We start from the raw sequence: 22,228 nt of genomic DNA on the forward strand, positions 1-22,228 counted from the left end.
TTCTACTATAATGCATGTAAACAAAAACAGCAAAGATATGCAATCACAAACATGCACGTGAGGCTTGCAATCAAAACATACCCATCTACACCAAGTTTGAATAGCATTAGCATCTTTCTAAGATCTGGTCTTTCCAAAGAGCAGCCACAAAATTTCTGAATCAGCATCCAACTTGGTCTTATTATAGCCTTTCATGCCTACCTCCCACTCCCTTAATCCTGTTCCTGGCACCATCTTCCACATTAGCATTCATCGCTTACAAAGTCACAGGGACAGAACACACTTTGAAAACGAAGGCTACCCCAAACTAGTCTCTTCTAGCAAGCACTGGCATCTCTTATCCAAAAGGGACTGGGTTACAGGAAGGCTTTGCTAAGTACCACACACGTACAACAGGAACAACCCATAAAGGTCATTAGCTAAAAAGGGCTGGATTCTTCCTCACTACCTGCAGTCTTTCCTAGGTGTACTAGGTGGTGCTGAAATTAAAAGGAAACCAAGGACTCTATGCTTACATGTTTTAGCCATTTATCCTTCCCCCTCCAAAACGTCCTCCATCTACATAACTATCTGTGGTTTCCACTTCTGAAGAACTCTATTCAGGATGGTGCCCACGGACTTTTGTTCATACAACAGTGTTTCCTGAACTGAGATACCCCTACTGGAGTCAGGGTTTATGTTTATAAATGGGTCCTGGTACAAAAAAAGTTGAGAACCACTGGCTTAAGCTATGGGTACTAGTCTCCCTCTCCCTCCTGCCTCCCTCACTCCTCCCACCCTCCTGCCTGCCCTGTTGCCTTCCAATTCCTGCTGGGGCACTGCGTGGCTTCCCTTCCCCCACTTCCCTGAGAGACTGTGCCTGCCCGGAGCTAAAGGGTAACCGGTAAGCTAACTGATTATCACTGCACTTATTGGTTAAACGATTAATCATTTAACCTTCCACATCCCTATCTGCTTCCCAGGGAAAATTGTGTCTTGAAAGTGATTTAACGCATGTGCTCGCTCCCTCTTGCTGCCTGTACAAGCATACTTCAGGAAGTCTCTCCACTTCTTTGACTGCTTAATCCAACATCATCGAAGCTAGCTAAGCAAATCCAAGTAACAGAGCATAGACACCTATAACTTTTTTCACATTGGTATTGCTTTCATTGCTACTATCACTGGTGCTACATCAGCGGAAGGGGTACTGGGGAATGCTTGAATTGAATTGGACACTGTTTAAAACTCTGAAATATTGTTTTTGCTAAAACTAGGTCTGTGATCTCAGTGTAGCCATCCGAAGTATAAAGCTTTGAGTACATTTAGGGGCAAAGGAACAGGGAAGGGAACAGGGAAAAGCCAGAAAAAACGAAGGGAGGAAGTAATATTGCCCCATTCAAATCCATTGCCACATCATCCCCAAAGAGAACCAACCACTGCAAATTATTCCAAAACACAAGGCAGCTTTGGCTGGAAACATCTTTTCAGCTTTAAAGACTGTGACCATTCCTCAAAAAACACGCAGACAGCCACATGAGACCCATGCTTTTGTAACCACAATCACAAAGTTAAGTCATTGTACTTGGAGCTAACCTCAAAGGCCAAGTGCAGTACATGGCACCTGCTCTTTTAGAAACCAAGGCCAGAAAAATCACACTTCTCCAGCCTCCTACCCACAAACACACCAACAATCATCAAAATTAAAGCACTAGTCATGTCTCTTAACATGGAGAAATTTTTAACAGCCATAGATAAAAGAAAAAAGTTTCCTGGCATGTGTAGCATAGTCTGGAGGAGATTCTATGGTGGCCCCTCTTCTCCAGAGTACAGTCTTTTAATCAATATAAAGAACTCCATTAAGTACATTCTATACCAAAACAAAGTCCCAAATTGGCATAAATGTGTAATGCTCTGTATTAACAACAACACACTACCCCATGTTCAGATCTCCTTTGACAGCCAATGCTGGATTTTCCTCAAATTAATCTTTTGGATGCTATCCACTACCATCTTAGCTAATTCCAAAAAGTCAGCAGTGAAAAGTACATTTGCCAGTTCTCATGGTGCACTCCTTTTAATTTATTTAACCATAATGTTCAATGCAGCTATAGTTGTCCATCAAGCTATCAAGTAGAGGGCTCACAGTTCAGGTAACATCATTTTTTCATCATTATTGTTTATTGGTTTTCTCCATATTTGAACTCATTTGTGGAAAGTGAAGTTACCTACTGCATTCATCGATTAATTTTCCACCTGAATCCTGTACAGTCTTGGGCTTATTTTGGCTCCTTTAGCTTCCATATTTCTTTCCTCTTCCTTAAAAGGCCCAGGTCATGGACAGGTGTTACATTACTAGTGCGAAATATGCCATTCTAGCATGCCAAAAAAAAGTGTGCAGCCATTCAAGCAATTTTTCATGGGGAAAAAAAACATGGCAGTCCCACCAAAAAAAAAACAAAATAAAAACAAATACACAAAACAACCCCCCCTCCCGCCCCCGCCCCAACTTCTTTAACATCACTGCATTCTTTACAGCAGCAATGATTTCCAGGGCCACATGTAACACCTGTCCAATTATGCAGAGTACCACTGGCATGCCCTGGACCTCCAGCATCCCAGGAGGCTGTACTCCTTGCCCCCCACCAAAGGTTCTAAGGCCCCTGCAGGGAGGGGGCTGATTCTGCCAGGTGTCAAGTTGGGAACCTTTTGCTTGCAATTCATAAAGGCCACAGCTGGGACAAAGGGAAGTCCCTGCAGCCTTCCTGAAGTGGTACCAACATCAGAACCTCCTCTCCCCCTACCACAAACTTTGCCCATGAGGCAGACAAATCACCGTGCCAAGGACACCTCCCACACTGACTCCTCCACTGTAGACTTGCCTATGCCATACTGGTTGGCAAGCTAGAGATGATGTAGCTATATACAGTGCTGCGCACCAGCCTGTACTGTCCTGAACAAGCTCTCTGAAGAAGCAGTGGTAGGCTTTGACCCTGTGCCAAGAGGAACACAGCATACACTGGACCTGCTGCATCAGATTTAAAAGAAATTCCAAGTCTTCTCTGCATTCATTTTCCTGAACTCCTCTTGCCATACAACTTCACCAACTAGTTCCCTTAGTTTGACAAAACTGGTCCATTAAGGAAAACTCCAAAAATAAAAATAATTAAAAAAAAAATAATAAAAAAAAAAATTACCTCCCCTTAACAAGAGACCTATTTTGTTTTTCCCAGTAATTATTTGCAAATTAATCAATTCATGACTAAGGTCATTTTCTATAGTGTCCTTGTAACTTACCCAAACTTCCCCCCAAAATAGACTCATCTGGATTAGGAGCTGCAGGGTGCATGATCAGCTGGGATCCATTACAGAGCGAAAGAATAGACAAGCCCCTTTGGCAGCGGAAACTGAACAGATGTGCTTGGGATTGGCAGACACCGGGGAAGGTGTGGTGGGCACCTATGGCTGTGGGGCCCACATGAAGGGAGTTCTCCAAGCTCATTAGCTTGTTGGCATGGCTTCTGGAGATGGCACTGGCAGGGCTCCAGAAACCAGAGAAGGAACAATGCTTTTACTTCCCCCCAGCAAATCCAGTGGCAGGGCAAAGGAAGGGCTGCAAATAAATATCTGTTCATGGCTCAAATTTTATTTGTAGGGTAAGGGAGCAATAATCTATCACAGTAAGCAAGCACAAAAGTGCACATTACTGCATGTATTGCTAGGACATGGAGAATGAAAGCCTTTGTGGCAATGCACAAGTTATTTGAAAAATATTCATTATGTGAATAAGTCACAGTACTTTTGGTGGGGGAAAATCATGTCTCTAAAACAAAGAAACAGTCTTTAGCAAGTCCCCTGCATTTATGCTAAAAAAATTAAGTCCAGAGCAAGACAGTATTGGAAAAAGCTACAGAAGGCCTACAGGTTTCATATACATACACCCCCCCCCCCCCACGTCTATATATATCTATATAGATTTATACATCTATGCAAACCCACTGTCACCTGTGAGAGATACACACACACACACACACTTTGAACCAAGGCTGCAACCTGGATCCCCGGCACATGGAGGATATAAAATTTTAGCTGATTTTTTAAATGAAATCGTCATATTTTCCCAAGGAAGGACCAACTGTGACCACCTGAAACCTGAGACACTGTTCTTGCCTTTGTTCAAGGTAACTGGCATAACAGAGCCTCACAGGAAAGTTGAGAGACTCTTCACCAGCTAAGAACTGCCTGCCCAGAGAAGCTTTCCATCTACTGACTCCTTTGTGAAATCCTATGAAACATGAACTTTCATTTCTACCCAGGAGAACTTTTACAATCTTTTCTCTGATGCCTGATGAAGACTGTTTGCGCTCAAAAGCTTGCAAGTAAATAATTTTTTTTGCAGAAGTCTTGTTAGTCTAATAAAAGATATCACTTCTACCATGAGCCCCGATTGCTTATATAGCTCATGGGTGACAATGGTCCATTATTTAAAAGGCCTCTCCCTCTCATGGGAAAAAAACTGTTTCCCTTTTCAAGCTTTGCTATGGTCAGATACCTGAAGAAAATTATCATCTTAGTCTCGCCACTTGTTTGCCCTCCCACAAAATCATCTCATTTGTGGCTTAATACATGGTTGTAAAAATACCCGATGTCAAAGGAAAAGGTGGTCTTGTCTTAGAAGCACAGATTAAGAAATTACTTTGTATTAAAAACATGAGTAAAGAGTTTTATCAAACATTAGCAGAATGGTCTCTGAACAGAAGGTTGTTTAAAATTTTCCAGAGCTCCTGCCTCAATTTGTCCAACCCACAGCACAAACCATGTTAGAAATCCTAACTGCACATTTAAAAAACACTGCGTGTTAGTTTACTTAATTATTTCAAACTTGTTCAACTAGAACTGGGGGGCAGAGGGTTAGGGAAGTAAAGAGGTTCTGCTGGGAACAGACCCTCCAACTCTCCCCATCGCTCCAAAAACCTAACTATAGTTGAACTAAAGGTGAAACAGAAATATTGCATACTCTGCAGAGGCATGTTACATGTGTATTTAGTATACCAGGACCCACTGTTTCGGTCTACAATGGGACATGGCCTGCAACAGGGCACCCTTTAATATTCTACAAGTTTCCATTCTCTTTTGGCTGTTATACTTTTCCCTATATTAAGATATTCTTTCATTTCCTCTACATTCCTAATGGCACACAGGAGAACCTTGAACTACTTTCCCCTACCTAGGCCTAGTTCCACTTCTTAACTCCTTTTGCCCTCTTGATAGGAAAGACACAAAAGGCTTAATTCTTCAACAAATTCTTGTTTGGTCTTTGTTTGTTTTACACAAATCTCAAATGGGAATGAGGGAGGTTGATTCCAGCTACTTACATGAATGTAAAAGCTACATGTCCCCTTTTAGAACTTGCATTTTAAAGCACCTCTTTCTTGTTGAATGCATTGCTTATACTATGATACAAGCCATAAGAAGGCTAACTTTGTCTGTTATTATATGTCTATATCAGACAATCAATATATATATATATATATATATTTTTTTTTTTACCTTGAATTAACAGATTATAAACACGTTCGTTTATCTCACAGGAATTGGCAGGGGAAATTAGCATGAACACTCCTCACACACTGTTCCAAGTGACTGTTTACTCTTTACCCATGGGAAATGGAGGAATGCCTTTAGGAAAAAAAACAAGCATTTGCACTTAGAACAGATAAGTAAGGGGCATCTATGCTAACCCCATACAAAATGTGCTAATTAGCAGTTAATTCCAAGTAAAGAAAACCAAGTGAAAAGTCACCCTGTGGGAATAAAAAATTTTCTGCTCCCTCCTCAAGATTCTCATCAGAAGGGCTCTTGCCCCCAAGTGTCTTCGTGTCTCTGGACTCAATTTTCTTCCTATTTAAATTAGCATTGAAACTAGGGTAACCCATCAGTTTAGCATACTTTGAGACTACGTGCCAATTTTACTGGGACATTTCCAATTTCCTGTAATTTTTTTTTTTTCACGAAGCCTGGACTACCTGTTTTTTTTAGTACATCAATTAAAAAGAAAACCTACAAAATGTTATTCAGTGTGTAACAATACCAAAGCTGTTCTTTTGCACAAATTTCACAACTTCACGCTCAGTATTTCATGATGAATTCAGACAACTAAATTACCAGAAAAATCTTCTGTATGAGAAACTCATACAGTTGTGTTGCTCATGCTGTTCAATTATAAAGTTGACAAGAGCAATACCAGCCTACATGTGTACACACTGTATTGTTGTAGGGTCCCAAGATCCTCGTTTTCTTTAGATTCTGAAAATGTGATCAACTTTATGCCTATATCCCTAAGAAAATAATCAGGGCTTCTGGCACCCCAATCTGATACATGAACAAGTACCATGTGTGAGAATGAGAAAGGAGACCACCGTTCCATTCCCACAGTAGCCATTTATAAAAGGAGGCAAACCTGCTATGAAAGCTACCTTTTCTTGTTTTTAATTGCTTGCTCTTCCTCCATGTTCTGTGAAGGAGGCAGAGTGATCCAGCAAATACCCAGTTTTGCTCTCCATTCCTCTGAACACTCCGAAGGCAAACCAAGATAGAGAGACATGGACAGGGAGGTGGAATTACTACTTCAGGGGCCCAGAGCAGGCTTCAGCCCCCAGTACATGTTATGGCATCCAGTGAATAAGCAAGTTAGAGAGATGGCTGCCAAAATGATCAATAATTAAATACTTAACCAAAAGTCTAATAATAATTTTTAAAATGGAAACATTTTTAAACATCCTACTAATGTTCAGGGAATAATTATATAGCATTATAGATGCGACTGGCACTTACAAAGAAGACCTGGGCCTTGCCAGTTTAAACTATGCCAGAAAAGCCCTCTAATGGAGATACAGTATATATACCAGGAGGAATTTTTCTGCCGGATTAACTACATCACACCCCACAAATGACATTAGCACTCTGTTGGCATAGTTGCATCTGCACCAGTGTTTTTGCCAACATACTTGTATCAGTTACTGTGTCGTTCTCCCACATGCACAGAGAATTCTAGACAGCATGTGTATGGTGGCAAAACTGAGGCCTGTGTTCAGCAAAGGACTTCTAGACTATACTAAGATTCACTGGCAACTGTGCTCTGGTCACTTGAGATGACACCAGCACCACTGAGCAATATTAAGCCTCATCTACACTTAAAGCAGTTTGCCAGTGTAGCAAGAACACAGAAGCAGATGATACCAGCCAAGAAAATTCATGTAACTTGAGCTAGCTACCAGACAAAATAAGCTTTATCAGCAAAGATTTCCTTTGGTCAGTAAAAAAGCATACGCTGGGGGTTTTTATTGATGTAACTATAGCATATATTGAGCAACAAACCAATAAACTTTGCTCAAAGGGTATGTCTACATCATGGCTGCACAACCTGCAGCATGCATGCTACAAGTGACATAGGCAACTGTTGTACATGGCACAAGAATCCCAGGCACTCGGTAACAGGAGGGACTGGAATGGAGACGGGGGCACGGAGAGGTCCAGCCTCTGATCCTGTGGAGCAGCACAGGGGCCGGATGCTGCTCTGAAACAAGGAGTCATGGATCATCACTAAAACCATGTTTATCACCAAATTCACCAAATTCAAAGCTGTGGATCCTTGCTAATGATGTACAGAACTATGGCAGTTGCAGGGCCAAGAGAGGGTCAGCCTTGCTCGTGGTGATGACAAATCTCTCATAGGGAGGCTGGGGCCCTCATGCCTCCATTCCACCACCCAGGGCACAAAGTCCATCAGGTGCACCTCTAAGCATCACAGATCAGAATGGCGGGGGGGGGGGGAAATCAGGGCCTAACTTGGGGTACAGGTGCCAAAAAGGGTGGCCACCATGGCTCAACATAGATAAATGTCATGCTGTATAAAAATACTAAACGTGAGTCTTAAAGACACAGTGCAAACATCTTTCAAACAGTGCTGCAAGAAGCAACTGAGCCAGATGGAGTATTCTGTCAATGTACTTGAACTGCTCCGGTTCCCAAAGCTACCTCCGGAGTCTTTACACAATCTTACAACACAGAGTGTAGGCATACTTAAAAAGTTTACAGTGACAAGAGAGGGGAATAAAATGAAGAAAACAGGAACAAGTTAGAAAGTTTCAAGTCCCAAAGTCATAAGGTTCCTGGTATTTACACAGTATGACTTTAATATATTAAAGTGACCAGGAGTAATGAGTTGGGGGTCAGAACCAGAGAAGCTAAGGACACAACCAGAACAGACCAGGTTCCCACCCTGTGGGACCAGGAAACCTATTATAAGCAAGTGAAATGGTAGAAGGAAGGAAACAGTGAAGGGAAGCAAAACTAGTAGAGCAAGGGGTTCTAACAAGGGAGTGAGTAGCTTGAAGTCATCATTGTCCAAAGGCATCCACAAACTCAGATGACAGTACCACAGTGGTTGAATTGCAAAGTGTTCTTAACCATAGCTTTAGAAACTAAAATGAGGTCTCAAATACTTTATCTGACTCCATTGTACAACTCGATTTATACATCTGGATCAGGCCTGCTGGCTGGGCATCTGAAACAAACGACAATCAACGTGTCAATTATTTGGGGGGAATGGGAAATAACAGCCTTACAAGGCTCTTAAAAAGCATAAATAACATCCCATTTTCCTCCTTCATTTTAGACAAATATAATAAGCAGTTTGCTCTGAAAATCCTAATATAAAACTTAAATCACTAGACGGAAGCAGTCAACATACTGCTGTTGTTTTTGGTTTGCACCATTTCCAAATGAAAGTTAAGTTTTTGTTGGGTTAACCACATATACCTGGTAGTCCCCACACCTGCATATTATTATGCTTAGTGCAGCTATTACTTTTCTACAATCTAACCACTGCTAAAGTGCATCCAGGATGCCATTAGAAGCAGAAATTGTCAGTTTGACATTGGCCACAAGATGTGTCCTTGTATGTTTATTACAACTGTGTAGCAATGCACTGGGTGTGGCTGCTCCTTTAAGGGAGCTAGCAGCCTGTGAGGCTGCTTGCAGGTGGGGAAGGGAAGGCTGGTGCCCATGACCAGAGGAGGGCTCAGGAAGGAGCTATAGAAGCCCAGAGAGCCTGAGCATATCAGGGAGATTCTCTCCCTGGCAGCTGCAGAGGAAAGAGCTCCTGCCCCGGGGTGCTTGACTGCCTACAGGAATAGTGAGGCTCAGGGAGCTCACACGGTACCTGAGCTAGGAGGCATGCTGTACTAGGGTGTAAAGGTTTGCCCTCTTAAAGGGGCAGAGGGCTGTGTCCATTGTTATTGTTACGTTATAGCTCAGGGGCTTATGTTTATGCACCTTATGTTCACCGCCCCTTACAGTCCCAACCCAAAACACTGGTTTGGGTTGGGACTATAAGGGGTGGTGATGGAGGTCTCATTAGTGTCTGGGAGGCATGTAATAGCCTCGAGCCCTGCCAGGGGCAGACTCGAGGCCTGAACAGCTGTCAAGCCAAGTGGGGAAACCACAAGGCCATGGGGGCCAGACAGAGGGGGGCAGGGGCCCGTTACCCAAAAGGGCCAAACTTCAGACATTAACAAACATGAGGCTTGGGGCATGTTAAGGAGGCCAAGCAAGGGGTCCTTAGGGCCCTAAGGATTAAGGAGCCACACAAGGGGCCCTAAGGCAAATCAGTGCCTGGCAGGGGAAGAGGCAGGCTGAGAGGGCCTGCTGGTCTGGGGCTCAGGACTACTGCTAAGGGGACTCTGGGAGAGCCCAGTGAGGATCAACACCAGCTCAGGTTTATGTTCACATAGTGCCTACAGGCAGCCTCCCTTTAAGGACTTATTAAGATCAAGGTATGGCAGGTGAGATCTAGGGGAAGGGTTGCAGTTGAGCCTGAGCCAGGCAGGGAAGGCACGGCTAGTAGGGGCATCACAGCTGGCCACGGACCTCATTACAAACCGATATATCAAAAGACTTGAAAGAATTTCCCTTGCTTGCCCAGCTTGCTTTGTATATGAGAATTTCAAGCCCTCTAGAATGAGAACTGCAGAAAACTAGTGGCTCAACATTCAAAGAGTAAAAGTTGATCAACTAAGGATTTTTCAGTCTGCTTTAAAAACACAACAAAATCATTTTAACATTTCAGTGGCTAATATTTCAGATAGTGGTCATCATTTAGATTTAAATACCACCATTTTTTACAGTGAAGCTAGAAGCACAGCATGCAAGACCCTTGATACAGAATCATGAAAAACTAAGATTATCACAATTGTCAAGTTTAAACACACACTCTTTCAAAATATTATCTTTAAGTATGCATTCAAATAGTTCCCACCTGTTCCTCATTTCTGTTATCCAAATATGAACCCACAGTGCTATTAGTTTAACTGTTGCAATCTTGTACATGTATTTTCATAGATTTCATAGACATTATGGCTGGAAGGGACCTCACAAAATCATCAGGTCCAGCCCTCTGCCCAAGGGGCAGGAAGTCAGCTGGGGTCAGAGATCACCCCAGCAAGCAAGACACAAGAAGTCGTCCTCCCGCTTTACTCAGGCTTGGTGAGGCCATAGCTGGAGTACAAGCAGTCCTCGACTTACGACGTTTTGAGTTACAACATTTCACACTTACAACGTTTATAAACTGACACCCTGGTTTCAACTTTATGACGTCGGTTTCAACTTTACAACGCTTGATCTGATGCGACGCCGCGTCAGCAAACAAGTTCACTGCCCATCTCCCTGGAGAACATCTTTCCAAACTTTGTTGGACACTTTCTTTAAGAAAGTGGACAAGACTCCAGAAAAACCTGCAGCCAAGACTCCTCAGAAAACTCCAGCCAAGAGCCCTTCAAAAAGTCCAACCAAGAGCCTTTCAAAAAGTCCAACAAAATCACCTCAAAGAAGTCCTTCCAAATCAATATGATTGCTATTTACAATATAAATACATTAATGTAGCTATATTACTCATCTATAATTGATCGAGTACAAAACTCTGGGGTATTTTTTTTAGTGAAAATAGAGTATCAGGCCTTGGTTCAGGAACCAATCCCCCATTTATAACACTGCTTTTTATGAGAAAATTGGTTCCGAGTTACAACATTTCGACTTAAGGTGCAGTTTTCAGGAACCAATTGCATTGTAAGTCCGAGGCCTGCTTGTACTGCATCCAGTTCTGGGCCCCACACTTTAGAAAGGATGTGGAGAAGCTTGAGAGAGTCCAGAGGAGAGCCACATGCATGATCAGAGGTCAAGAATACAGGCCTTTATGAGGAGAGGCTGAGGGACATGGAACTCTTCAGCCTGGAGAAGCAAAGGCTCATGGGTAACTTGGTGTCAGCCTATAGGTTTATAAGGGGTATGCATCAGGAACCGGGAGAACTTCTATTCACCAAGCCACATTTAGGTTGTGGTCTGATTTTCAGCAATGACATAGCTTAGGTCTTCAGATCTCTTATTTTAAGCATAAAGGTAGCCTCAACATTAAATTTTCAACATGAGGCAAGTACCTTTGCCTCAAGTAAGCTAATAATCCAGAAGCAAGAATGTACTCCCTTCAAATACATTGTGTATACAGAACAAAATACAGACCTTTCAGGTAATTTCATAAAGAGCAGCAAATCTGTACATCCATTTAAGTGTAAATATTTTGTGAACAGCACATCATCATTTACAAACATATTATAACTGAAAAGTGTACAAAAGTTTATAAAATAAAAAGCAACTGTTAGGCAAACTGGCAGAAAGCAAGAGAACCTGCTAAAAGCACTAGGAAGCTGCTCTTCTTGCAGGGTGTTTCCTAATACTTTCCCAAAACGTTGCTGACATTTTTGATCTTCTTGTCTATTTGAATCTTCCACCATGAATCAACCCACCCATTTCCTGCACACATGCTGTCCTTTACTGCCTCTCTCATATCATCCATTTAATTCCAAGCTTTATGTGTCTTTCATCCAGATCCACCACTCATGACACCAACACGAACATCTGCACCAGCCTCTCATTTTGGTTGACATTTGTCCTAACCCTGAGGCTTTCTACCTCCTCCCCATGTCTCCCACATCACCCATTCTTAACTTAATGCACATCTTTCTCATGCCACTTCTAGAATGTCTACTGCAGCTCTAAGATCATAGTCCTTCATCTCTTGGTCACACCTTCATCTCTTGGTCACACCAGCTCCTCGCTCTCACACAGACCCAAATTTCTTTACATGTCCACAGCTGTTCTTTCTTATAATCCTCAGACCAATGGGAGAGAGAGAGTCAAGCAGTTCTTCTACCATTTGTCACTTCTGCCCTCACTTCCCCCCCCCCCCCCAAGAACTAATGCTTCCAACCCTTCTCTTCTCATACACACTGTTATTGTTATGTACTGTTCACTCAACTCATTATTGCCAGCCTTCTCCCTTGGAGCCTCTCCTGTATGCCTCATGGTCTCTCTCCAACACTTGTCTGTGGGAACTTCAACTTACATGTTAATGACCCATCTACTACACAGTGTCCCTAAGCTACATACATCTTTGCTCTCACTTCTTCATTCAGCCTGCCACCCTGGTTTAACTCTCTTGCTCATCAAAAGAAGTATTAAATGCTGCTCTCCAGTCTGTCACCACAGTCTTCCTCACTGAACATCACCCAGTCTTTTCTGCAGTACTAGCTCCCATCATTTAACCTTTCCAGGATTTCCACGTGATCAGTACTGACATTTTCTTCTCTCAGCCCCGTCCTCTCTTAGTTTCCTTCTACTGATACAGTTGTTAATTATCTCTGTACTTCACTATTTTTCACCCTCAACTCTTCTGCCCATTTCTTCCATCACAAGGCCCTCCCTATCAACTTTCAGTTCTCTTTCTTCTTTCATTTCATAGCACCCTTTTCCTCTCATGTCCCCTCTCATGCTGTAGATCCACTCTAACCAGCATGAAATTTATTTTTTCTTTCAATATTGCCACTTGCCTTGCTTACATCCAACTTAACTCAACCCCATGCCTGCAATCCTAAATCTGTTCTCCGTCTTTGTCTCACACCTCACTCCATCTCTCTCACCAACTACTTCCAAGACAAAATTCTTTCCCACCACCTCCTTTATAATCCTTCCATAGTTGGAGATAGTACCCAAATTAAGACTTCCCTCACAATCCCTAAATCTAAGCAACATCTAATCCTTTTGTGTGTTTTCTCCATAACATCAAAAGGCAGAATACAAATCTAAATGCCACAACAGCCTTTCCTATGCAGTTATACAGTTAGATCTGTTGTCAAGGTTCTGCTCATCTTGCAATTCACTTACTGCAACATCTTTCTTTGTAGCCTTGACAAATGTAATCTTGCCCTGTCCACATCCATTCAGAATGCCACTGCAAAGGTCATTTTTGTAGCCCACTACACTTTAACCATATCACCTCTCCCTAAATCCTCCTTCTCTATTGCTTTTATACATTGCTGGTTTTCACTACACAGGCCCTTCAAGACCTCACCTCACCTATCATCCTTCATTTACTATTGATAGGAACCAGGAGTTGGCCAAATCAGCCCAAGATGCCAGGCTTTCATGCTTGTTCAATTCTCCAACACCTTTGTGCTTTCTCCCACACTGGCTCATACACTGAACTCCATAAACTTCCTTATAATCCCCCTGTAAATCTCTCCTCAAAAAAAAAAAAAAGTGCAGTTTGCTAGAATGCCTCCAAAAAAAGATCTTGACAAAGATTAAGATACTGACTTGCTGCTTCCCACCCTGCTGACGAATATTGCCTTATTTCCCTGCACAACCCTGTTAATCTATCTTCATCTATCATCTTGTTCAGACTAAAGTTCAAGGCAGGAACTCTCTTTTTCCTGTTTGCACAACATGCAGCAGAATGGGATCCTGATCTATGACTATGTTGATAACCAAGTATTATGGTAAGATAAATAAATAAATAAGAGGAAACCACTGAATGTCCATAGGTCTTTACTCATAAGAGGCCATAAACTACATTACCTAAGGTCTAAGTTAACTGGATTCAATGTTAAAATAAAGACACACAAGCGCCTTGTGCTAAGTTTTCTTTTAAACAGAAAACTAATAAGTCATTGCCCTCAAAGCCCCTGCAAATATCACTTGGCACTAAATACAGATCACAGCTGAGGAGGATCTAAAGTAATACTGCTTAGCTCTTCCCTTGCACTAAGTTTTGCATTCATTTCTGTTCTAGTCTGTATTTCTGTTTCATAATGAAACATACAGCCTAGTTATTTATAGGCTTTCCGAGGATTAACTACACACTCGTAAGAATAAACCCTCAAGAGGTTAACCTCATCCTCTTAAGCTTCACACACTACAATCCCAGAGATAGCTAGCAACCACAGCCAAGGAGAGAAAAATAATCCAGCATCTTGCTAATCCGTTAGCCAATCGCCTCACACAACAGTGGAGAGCCCTCTTGGAGGCCTACAACTCAATCTGTCTCAAGAGTAATGTCAATCCAAAAAATACATTTCACAGAGCCATTAGCAACCTACCTCAAAAGAGGAACATGAGATGAGACACATTTGAGTAGTGCACAGAACAGAGCATCTCAACATGCTGTACTAAAAACCTTCTCAACTTGCACGTGTTGCTTAAAGTTTAAATATACTTATACAAAAATAAAAGTTTACTAATAAGACAGTACACAAGGGTTACAAAACTATGCTGCTTACATCTGGATAGACCAATTATAACCGTCCCTGAGGCTTTTCTGCTTTGAGCACCTTTGATTTTCCAGCCTGCTGCTTATTCATGCAAAAAAAAAAAAAAAAAAAAAAAAAAAAAAGCTTCAATTTATACCATGCTAATCCACTTAATCTTTTCATGCCATGATCTGAATACTCTCCTACACCAAACATGGGCATGGCCTGAAGTCTTAAGTACCAAAACAGTGGTGCCAAGGAACAAACATGTAATTTCACATTGCTACATAATGGCTAAGAGTAAGACACTCAAACACACTTCAATAATCAAGTGCAGATGATGCATCTGTCTCTAAGTATATGTACATATACCTGTCAATCACTGAATTCCTCCCCATTCCCAAATTATATATTAGATAGAAACTAGTTTAAGGCATGAATATCCTGTTAAGTGGTTGGACTGAACAACTTATATTATTTTCAGTTTTAAACAAGTTCTTGAATGCAGTAATTGACTCTTCTTATGCACATATTGACTTGTGCCCACTGGAACCAAACTTATTCTGTCTCTTTAAATAATCTTATTAAAAGAGAACACTGAATTGCAAAACTTGAATCACCTGGTATCAGAGAACAACAGTTCAAAAAAAGAGGGGAGATGTTAGAGAAAGAGAAACCAGTGGTCAAGCAGAAGCACCAACACGCATTTTTTTTTTAAACTAGCCAAAGGAAATATCTAACCAAGTATATGCTAGGAAAATGATTTAACTTCCTTCCCAATCCCCCCAATTCACTGTACAAGAATATCTTTAGTGCTCTGAAGCCACAGAATACTCTGTTGTACCGTATGCTGTTGGAGAATGCTTCGGCCTATTTGCATGTTGAAAAGAAGTTTCAAGATCTTTCACACTCATAATAGATGTCTACACCGTTAAATTACTATTTCTTTTCTTAGCCTAAAAGACACTGCCATTTAAGAGCGTGGCCTCTCTATTGTCCTATACACTAAGTCGGGGCCCTGAACAATACTGACAGCTGCTATCAAACTGAGCTATGCTTACTTTCAGTGCAGCTGCTGCTTGTAGGAACAGACAGGCTCCTGATGCCTCCTCCCCTCTGGGGAGACAGGTTGACACACTGCATGTTCAATGAAGGGGAGCAAAGGTCCACTGAATTGTCAACCCAATTTTATGCTACTCTGATTTTCCAGGATGCACACAATCCCCTTCAAACAAAATCAAGCATATGTCAGAGCATGAAACTTACTGTGTAGCATAGGATAATTATTGATCATCTAAAACTGTAAAAGATCACTCTGACATGCATCTGATTTTAGGAGTATGCAACATAGCATCTGTATTGAAACTGAAGTACATCTGTGCCACTTACATGTTTGTTCCCTCATTCCCAATTTTTCAACTATAAATTACATTGTCGAGATGTCTTTCACAAAACACATGGTAGCATTTTTACTTAAGGATCTTTGGAATTGAAACATGACAAAAAAAACAGAGATTTCTAGTCTTAAGACTAACATACCATTTCCTGCTTCCAAAGAGGCGCTCTCACAAAAAAAAATAAATAAATAAATAAAAAATGAAGTCCTAATTGCAAGCTGTAGATCCAAAAAACTGAATAAAGTATTTTCAAAAGAAGCAACTGACTTCTTGTATTATTTGGGATAAAATTGGCAAAACAAGTATGGAAACGCAAATTTTGCTCTGTTGTCAGAAGATCTCTTTTTACTGTGCAGAATTCCCAACAAGTTTAGTCCAATGAGAAAGGACTTTTCATACTAGATCTGTCCTCAAAAGAAACCACACACTTTTAAACTCCAAAAAGCACAGTTCTCTAATCTTTGCTAATCAAATATCATACATGCATGTGTACTGTATGAATATTTGATTTGATCTTTGAACTAAAGCAATTCATTACTCACAGAAAGCATAGAGAGGACTGCAAATGAATGCAGACATAATTTTTAAATGTGATTAGTGAATCAACTAAGTAACAGTCAAAATTTGATACTAAGGGAAAAACAGGGCTCAGATTTGAAGAGGGGGGTATGTTTATGCAAAGCTAATCTGTCAAGTGTAATAAAGCAGCTTGAATAAAATTTAAGCTGAAAATCCACTGAAGCTCCCCATTTCATGGAGGAAAAAGCTATTAAAAGGAAATGAAGGTCACCCTCCCAGTTTATTTCACCTAATTGACTGCCAATAGCTTACCACAGGCAAACCGACTGCAGATCTGCAATTGAGAAACTGATGAAAGGAGAGTTTTCAAGCTGAGGCTCATTCTTTTAATCCTCCCTTGCTCTTATGTTTTTTTTCCATCTCCAGTTGGGATGTAATTTTAAGCACAGATGGATTAACTGGTTCCATTGTCTGTAGACGTCATTGGACTATGGCACTGTTAATCTGTACAGCAGCATGTCTAATTATCATTACAAAGTGTCTGAGGGAACTATAAAGACCAGCAGGGCATCTTCTCACAAGCAATTAACATAAATTGATAAATGAGTAATTTGAATCCGCTCAAGGCGCTCACATATGAATAAAATCAGAAAGGACGGCTTCTTGTTTCGGCTACTTCTTTCACTTAGCCTGGAAGGGGAGAAAACATGAGAAATATTCTAGACTTAGTGGCGGGGGAAATGAACTCATGCAGCGGAAGGAATGCATGGTTCACAAAGTTCATTAATGCAAAACAAATGACTTGTGATTGACAACCAGTCACAAGCAAGTAGTATTAACTGATTTCAGCATATTTAGAAGAACAAACTTGGTGAAAGGCTATTAGAACATTGTGTCTGACCATTAATACCGTTTCAAAAGCAAGAGAAGTTTCTTTTCATTAGGCTACTACTTTAAAATTCATGAACGATACACAAGAAAGGAAAGAAAAGAAGAATGAATAGTTGTACGAGCTCCAAAACCCTAAATTTCATAAAGAGCAGGAGGTGAAAGCAGAGGTAAGTAGTTCAACTGGTATACAATGCTCATGATCAATAAAATAACTACCCAAAACATAATTTTCTTTCTTATAACAGATTCTTTTTTGCTACAAACAACACAGGTGCACCAAAAGAACAGAAATAATCCTGTTACAACATAAGCTGATGTTAATTCTACCTCCCCAGCTAAAATGTTCTCAAGTCAAATAAGTTTAAGTAACAATATTAATATCCAAACAGTATTAGAGACATTAATGCATTCCCAAGTTTACTTTAAAACTACCAAAGCAGTAAGAAATGAAAGCGGGTTATACACACTGTAGGAGGTAGACCTGGAAGGCCACGTACCCCGATGATGGCATTCAGTTCAGCCATGGTCACTTGTTTGGCACGTTCTACCGCTTGGGCAACTTGTTGCTGATGCTTCAAAGAAAAAGAGAGAGATTGAACATCTGCGTTAATAAGCAAATCAGCTATAACATTTAAGGCTACATTAAAACAGAGACCAAAAAACAATTACAATGTCTACAGAAACAGCTTTTTAACAAGTGCTGGAAAGCCAGACAGAAGCCCAAGTTATCCACTGGAAAAGTATTTTATGCCAGTTAAGATCAAATCCTGCGATCCTGATCCATTCATTTCACTGTTTAAAAGTAAACGAAGAGCCCTGAAGACAATAATCCAATATTTTAAAATTGTCTTTTATAACTGAAGCATGAATTGTTTATCAACTCCATTAGAAAAGTCAAATTAAAGTTGATACTCAGATTTTCTTGGCTGATACCAATTATTAATCAGCCACATGAGCTGATACCAATCCAATAGCCAAATTTACAGGAATGGAGCCCAGCAGCTTGGAAAGCATCATCCTGCCAGTAAGTCTGTGGGAGGGAAGGAGCGTGGGGGAAGGAGACTGAGGCCCCCACAGTAAGGAAGGGAGTGGGGCAGGGGCAGGCGCTGCCCAGACAGGGTGGTATATGCGACACTGGGGCCGGTAGTGGGATGGAGCCACGGGCAGCTCGTCTGGGGGGTACAGGGAAGAGGGCAGCTTGCCACCACTGCATGCACCCCTGAGAGAGGCATGGGGGGCATGTGCCCCACCAGACTTACACACGGGGTGAGAGCAGGCTGCTTGCTGCAGACTTGGGGCTGCACCAGCCTCTTCCCAGCACAGAGGGCTGGGGCTGCAGCAACACTGGGAAGGGTGGCTATAGCATCCCAAGCCCCCCCCAGTGCCACCACTGCTGCCACCTGGCCCCATGCAGCTAAACCCATCCCTCCTGAGCCTGGCCCAAGTTCAGCACCCCTGCTGGCAAGTCTGTCACAGGCCCTGGCCTTGAGCCCACAGCAAGCCACCTGGACTCGCTCTACACACAAATCTGGGGGGGGGGAAACATTCCCCCCCCCCCCCCCCACGCACGTGCACAGCAGCAGGGAGCCACCTCCCTCCCCACCCACTTCATGTTCCCTGGACGAGCTGCCCACAGCTCCGTCCCACTTCTGGTCCCAGGGTGACATTCACCACCCTGGCTGGACAGCACCTGCCCCTGCCTCACTCCCTCCCTCACTGTGGGGGCCTCAATCTGCACCCCCCATACCCCTTCCCCTGCTCTCCAAATTGCCAGGCTGCATACCTGGCTATGTGCATGCTGCGGTTGCACATATGCACACGGCATTTATCAGTGACGCAAATCGGCCAACAAAACCCAGTGGCCAATAATGTTAATTTTCATGTTATTACTGCCAATCTGAGATGTGACTGATATATCAGTGCACCTCTAGTTGATACCAGCATCAATTTTATACCTCATATAACCTTTGGCCAATGATTATCCTGACTTTTACCAAAAAAAAGAAAAAGAGGGGAAATAGGCAGTGTGCTATAAATATACTTAATAACTATAAACAGTGTTTGAAAGTATAATCTAAAACAGGTTGTAAAATGTAGTAGAAGCAGCTTCCAAAGCTTCAGACTGTAGGCAACTGGGAACAAAAAAATCCTGTAGGTATTTCTGAAAAGTGTTTTATACTCTTAAACATTTTGTGCAAGTTAACTACTCTACATTGTATGTTACTTACTTAAATATCAGACCCAATTTTAACATAAAACTTCCTTATTTCACTGAATGTAACACCTGACTGCTAAGTGTGTTAAGGATAGTATGTCATCAAGAATGAAAACAAATAATCATTATTTTGATAGTCATTTTACAGATTCACACCCCCCCCCAAGAATTAATTTGAGGATGAGCTATTGTCACCAGATCTTCAGTCTGAGCTAAGATCTGTTAGACCAAATTAGCAGGGGGTTTGCACACTTCAGCTCTAACAGATGTTCCTCACACTTGTGCATTGTGATAAAATTAACTTCTTAAAACTAGCTAATTTGCAAACAGAGAAGCAACATAATTGCACTGTAACAGCTGAACAGTTTTACTTACTTCCTGAGACAAAAATGGGATGACTTGCGCACAAATCGTATTCAATCTCTTGGCAATTTCTGTCTGTAGAAAAAAAGCAGATATTTTGGTTAAAAACATATTAGGTATGTTTTCATACATTAGCTAGTTTACAGGATCAAATTAAGTAAAGGGACTGTAAAAATTCACGAAGATGTTGACCTTCTCATTTGCAATGCATGTGTGAGTGGTTCACATATAAAATTCCAATCAGGACACAGGTCTAGTCTAGTGAGTTACTCCAGGATACAGGTCTATGTGATTACTCCAGGACATCTGCTACATTGCAAGTATTACCACTACAAGTATTACACACAAACCTGGTCTTTATGAATAACTCATTAACAAGTAAAGCATTTGTTAAAATCCAGCATAAATTACAGCCTTTTAAAAGGGAGGATTTATTATGTTTCAAGTTAAAGGAACATAAAGCAGTGTGATATAAAAACAAAATTGATGCAAGGAAGACTCCTTTTCTGTGATTACCATCTAGAGCAATGGTGCCCAACCTTTTTGGAGTCAAGGCACACCCCATTAGACTGAAGACCCCTACTGGAAAATGCCAGCTCTTAACTTCCACTTGTTTTTTGACTATGGAAAAACAACAGCACAATGTTTCCGTTGCAAACAACTGAGAAATGCCACAAAAGGCAAGAATATTTTTGACACTGTGGATTTCTGGGTTTATCTTGAGAATCTCCTTCAGGTATATGCATACCTAAAGGTGCGAATACTGTGCGTGCATGACCCTTAAAAAAAAAAAAAAAAAGTCTTGCCACATACAGTTTGAGAATCACTGATATTGAGCAACTTATGACCAGGGACACCCTGACTTGGTGGTATTCATTGGCAAGGGACTCCCCAGGTCCAGGCTGCAGTCAGCTGCCTGGGCTCTTGTGGAAGGGGGGAGCTGTCCTTGTGCCACACTACATACAATAAAGCTGCCAGGGGCTGCAGTGGAGGGAGAGTTCAGTCCCTGCTGCCAGAACAGAGCTCCAGCACAGGGCAGGTGGGGAGGCAAGAAGCAGCAGTAGTGGTGGCAGCTGGGTCCTTCTGCCTGCATGCCTCCTACTCAAGCTGGATCATTCTGCCCCCCTTAGTGAAAGATATTATATAGCTGACCTAGATCTATAAGTTTACCACCCCCCTTTAAACAAAGAGTGAGAAAAAGACCTATTACCTGCCACAAAGTTTACATCTTATGAATCAGAAGCAAAACAGAACAGAACAGCTTATAGTTGAGAGCAAGATACCACAAAAAATTCCTAGAAGGGTCTTTAAGAAGAACAAAAAGGGTTTGTCAGGCAATGCAGAAGGCAGCACCAAGAATATGAGATGAAGGGGGCACCGAGAGAAGAGAAAAATGAGGTCTACTAATGTGTAGGCAGGAAAACTTTTGGCAAGAATACTGATAGTGAGGCTGGAGAAGGTAGTATGGGAAGTAGCGAATAAAGAAACCGATATACTAGAAAGGGATAGGCGCAGACAGATTAGAAGGAAAAGTCAATTTTGGAGACAGCAAGATAAAAATCAGGAGCACACAGGAGGTACTCAACTGACAGCAACAAGATAGGACAGAGTTATCAGAGACAGATTTCAAAAACGTCCATACAGGAATCAATTGAAATAAAGAAGTAGATGGAGGACCAGAGCCCAAGGGGAAAAAACATAGGAGCCCTGATCAAGATAAGGAATCACTTAAGCAGATGCTGAAGCAGCAGTAATAACTTAGGAGAAGGAAAAGAGGATGAAGGATCACCCGCATTGAAAGCAGAAGAGAACACAGTTTGATCAAATATTGTGAGTTCTGCAGAGCAGACCTCAGTTTCAAGTGTCACTCTCCCCCTGCCCCAAACACACACACAACAGTCTACAGAGTCACAAACAAGGTTCCTGGGGGTCAGTCATTTCCATCTGCCACAAACTTATATTTGCATTTACAACAACATTTGAAACATGTAGCTATAACTAGCATGCAGGGAGGTAGGTAGAACATCCTCCAACTTGCACTTAACCTCTTTAGTCTTAAGGAGGAGATTTTCAAAAGACATAAGTGACAACTCTTCAGCCCACTGAAAGTTAATGGAAGCTGGGCAGCCTCTCCAGTCATGCTTTTGAAAAACTCCTTGAATGATCTGTACAAAAACAGAAACCTCACAGGGCAAGGTAAGAGAATTACAGTCCATGACTCCAAAGCC

At 41.7% G+C, this 22,228-nt stretch overlaps 1 protein-coding gene across 7 annotated transcripts in view; it reads right to left on the minus strand.

The window, feature by feature from the left end:
- Nucleotides 1-22,228, minus strand: part of TLE1 (TLE family member 1, transcriptional corepressor) — a 91,539-nt gene that overhangs the window by 49,697 nt on the left and 19,614 nt on the right. For 4 of the 7 annotated variants that reach the window (XM_059724813.1, XM_014608710.3, XM_059724812.1 and 1 more), the window contains exons 5-6: nt 20,013-20,075; nt 17,920-17,994 (exon numbers count right to left, since the gene is read on the minus strand). In XM_059724813.1, coding sequence (XP_059580796.1) covers nt 17,920-17,994; nt 20,013-20,075 — 138 coding nt within the window. Of the gene's footprint in view, nt 1-17,889; nt 17,995-20,012; nt 20,076-22,228 lie in introns of all 7 variants that reach the window. The other 3 variants (XM_014608709.3, XM_059724811.1, XM_019478082.2) reach the window with 1 other exon arrangement.

This window comes from Alligator mississippiensis, chromosome 3, assembly GCF_030867095.1.
Source record: "Alligator mississippiensis isolate rAllMis1 chromosome 3, rAllMis1, whole genome shotgun sequence".
Classification (NCBI taxonomy): domain Eukaryota; kingdom Metazoa; phylum Chordata; order Crocodylia; family Alligatoridae; genus Alligator; species Alligator mississippiensis.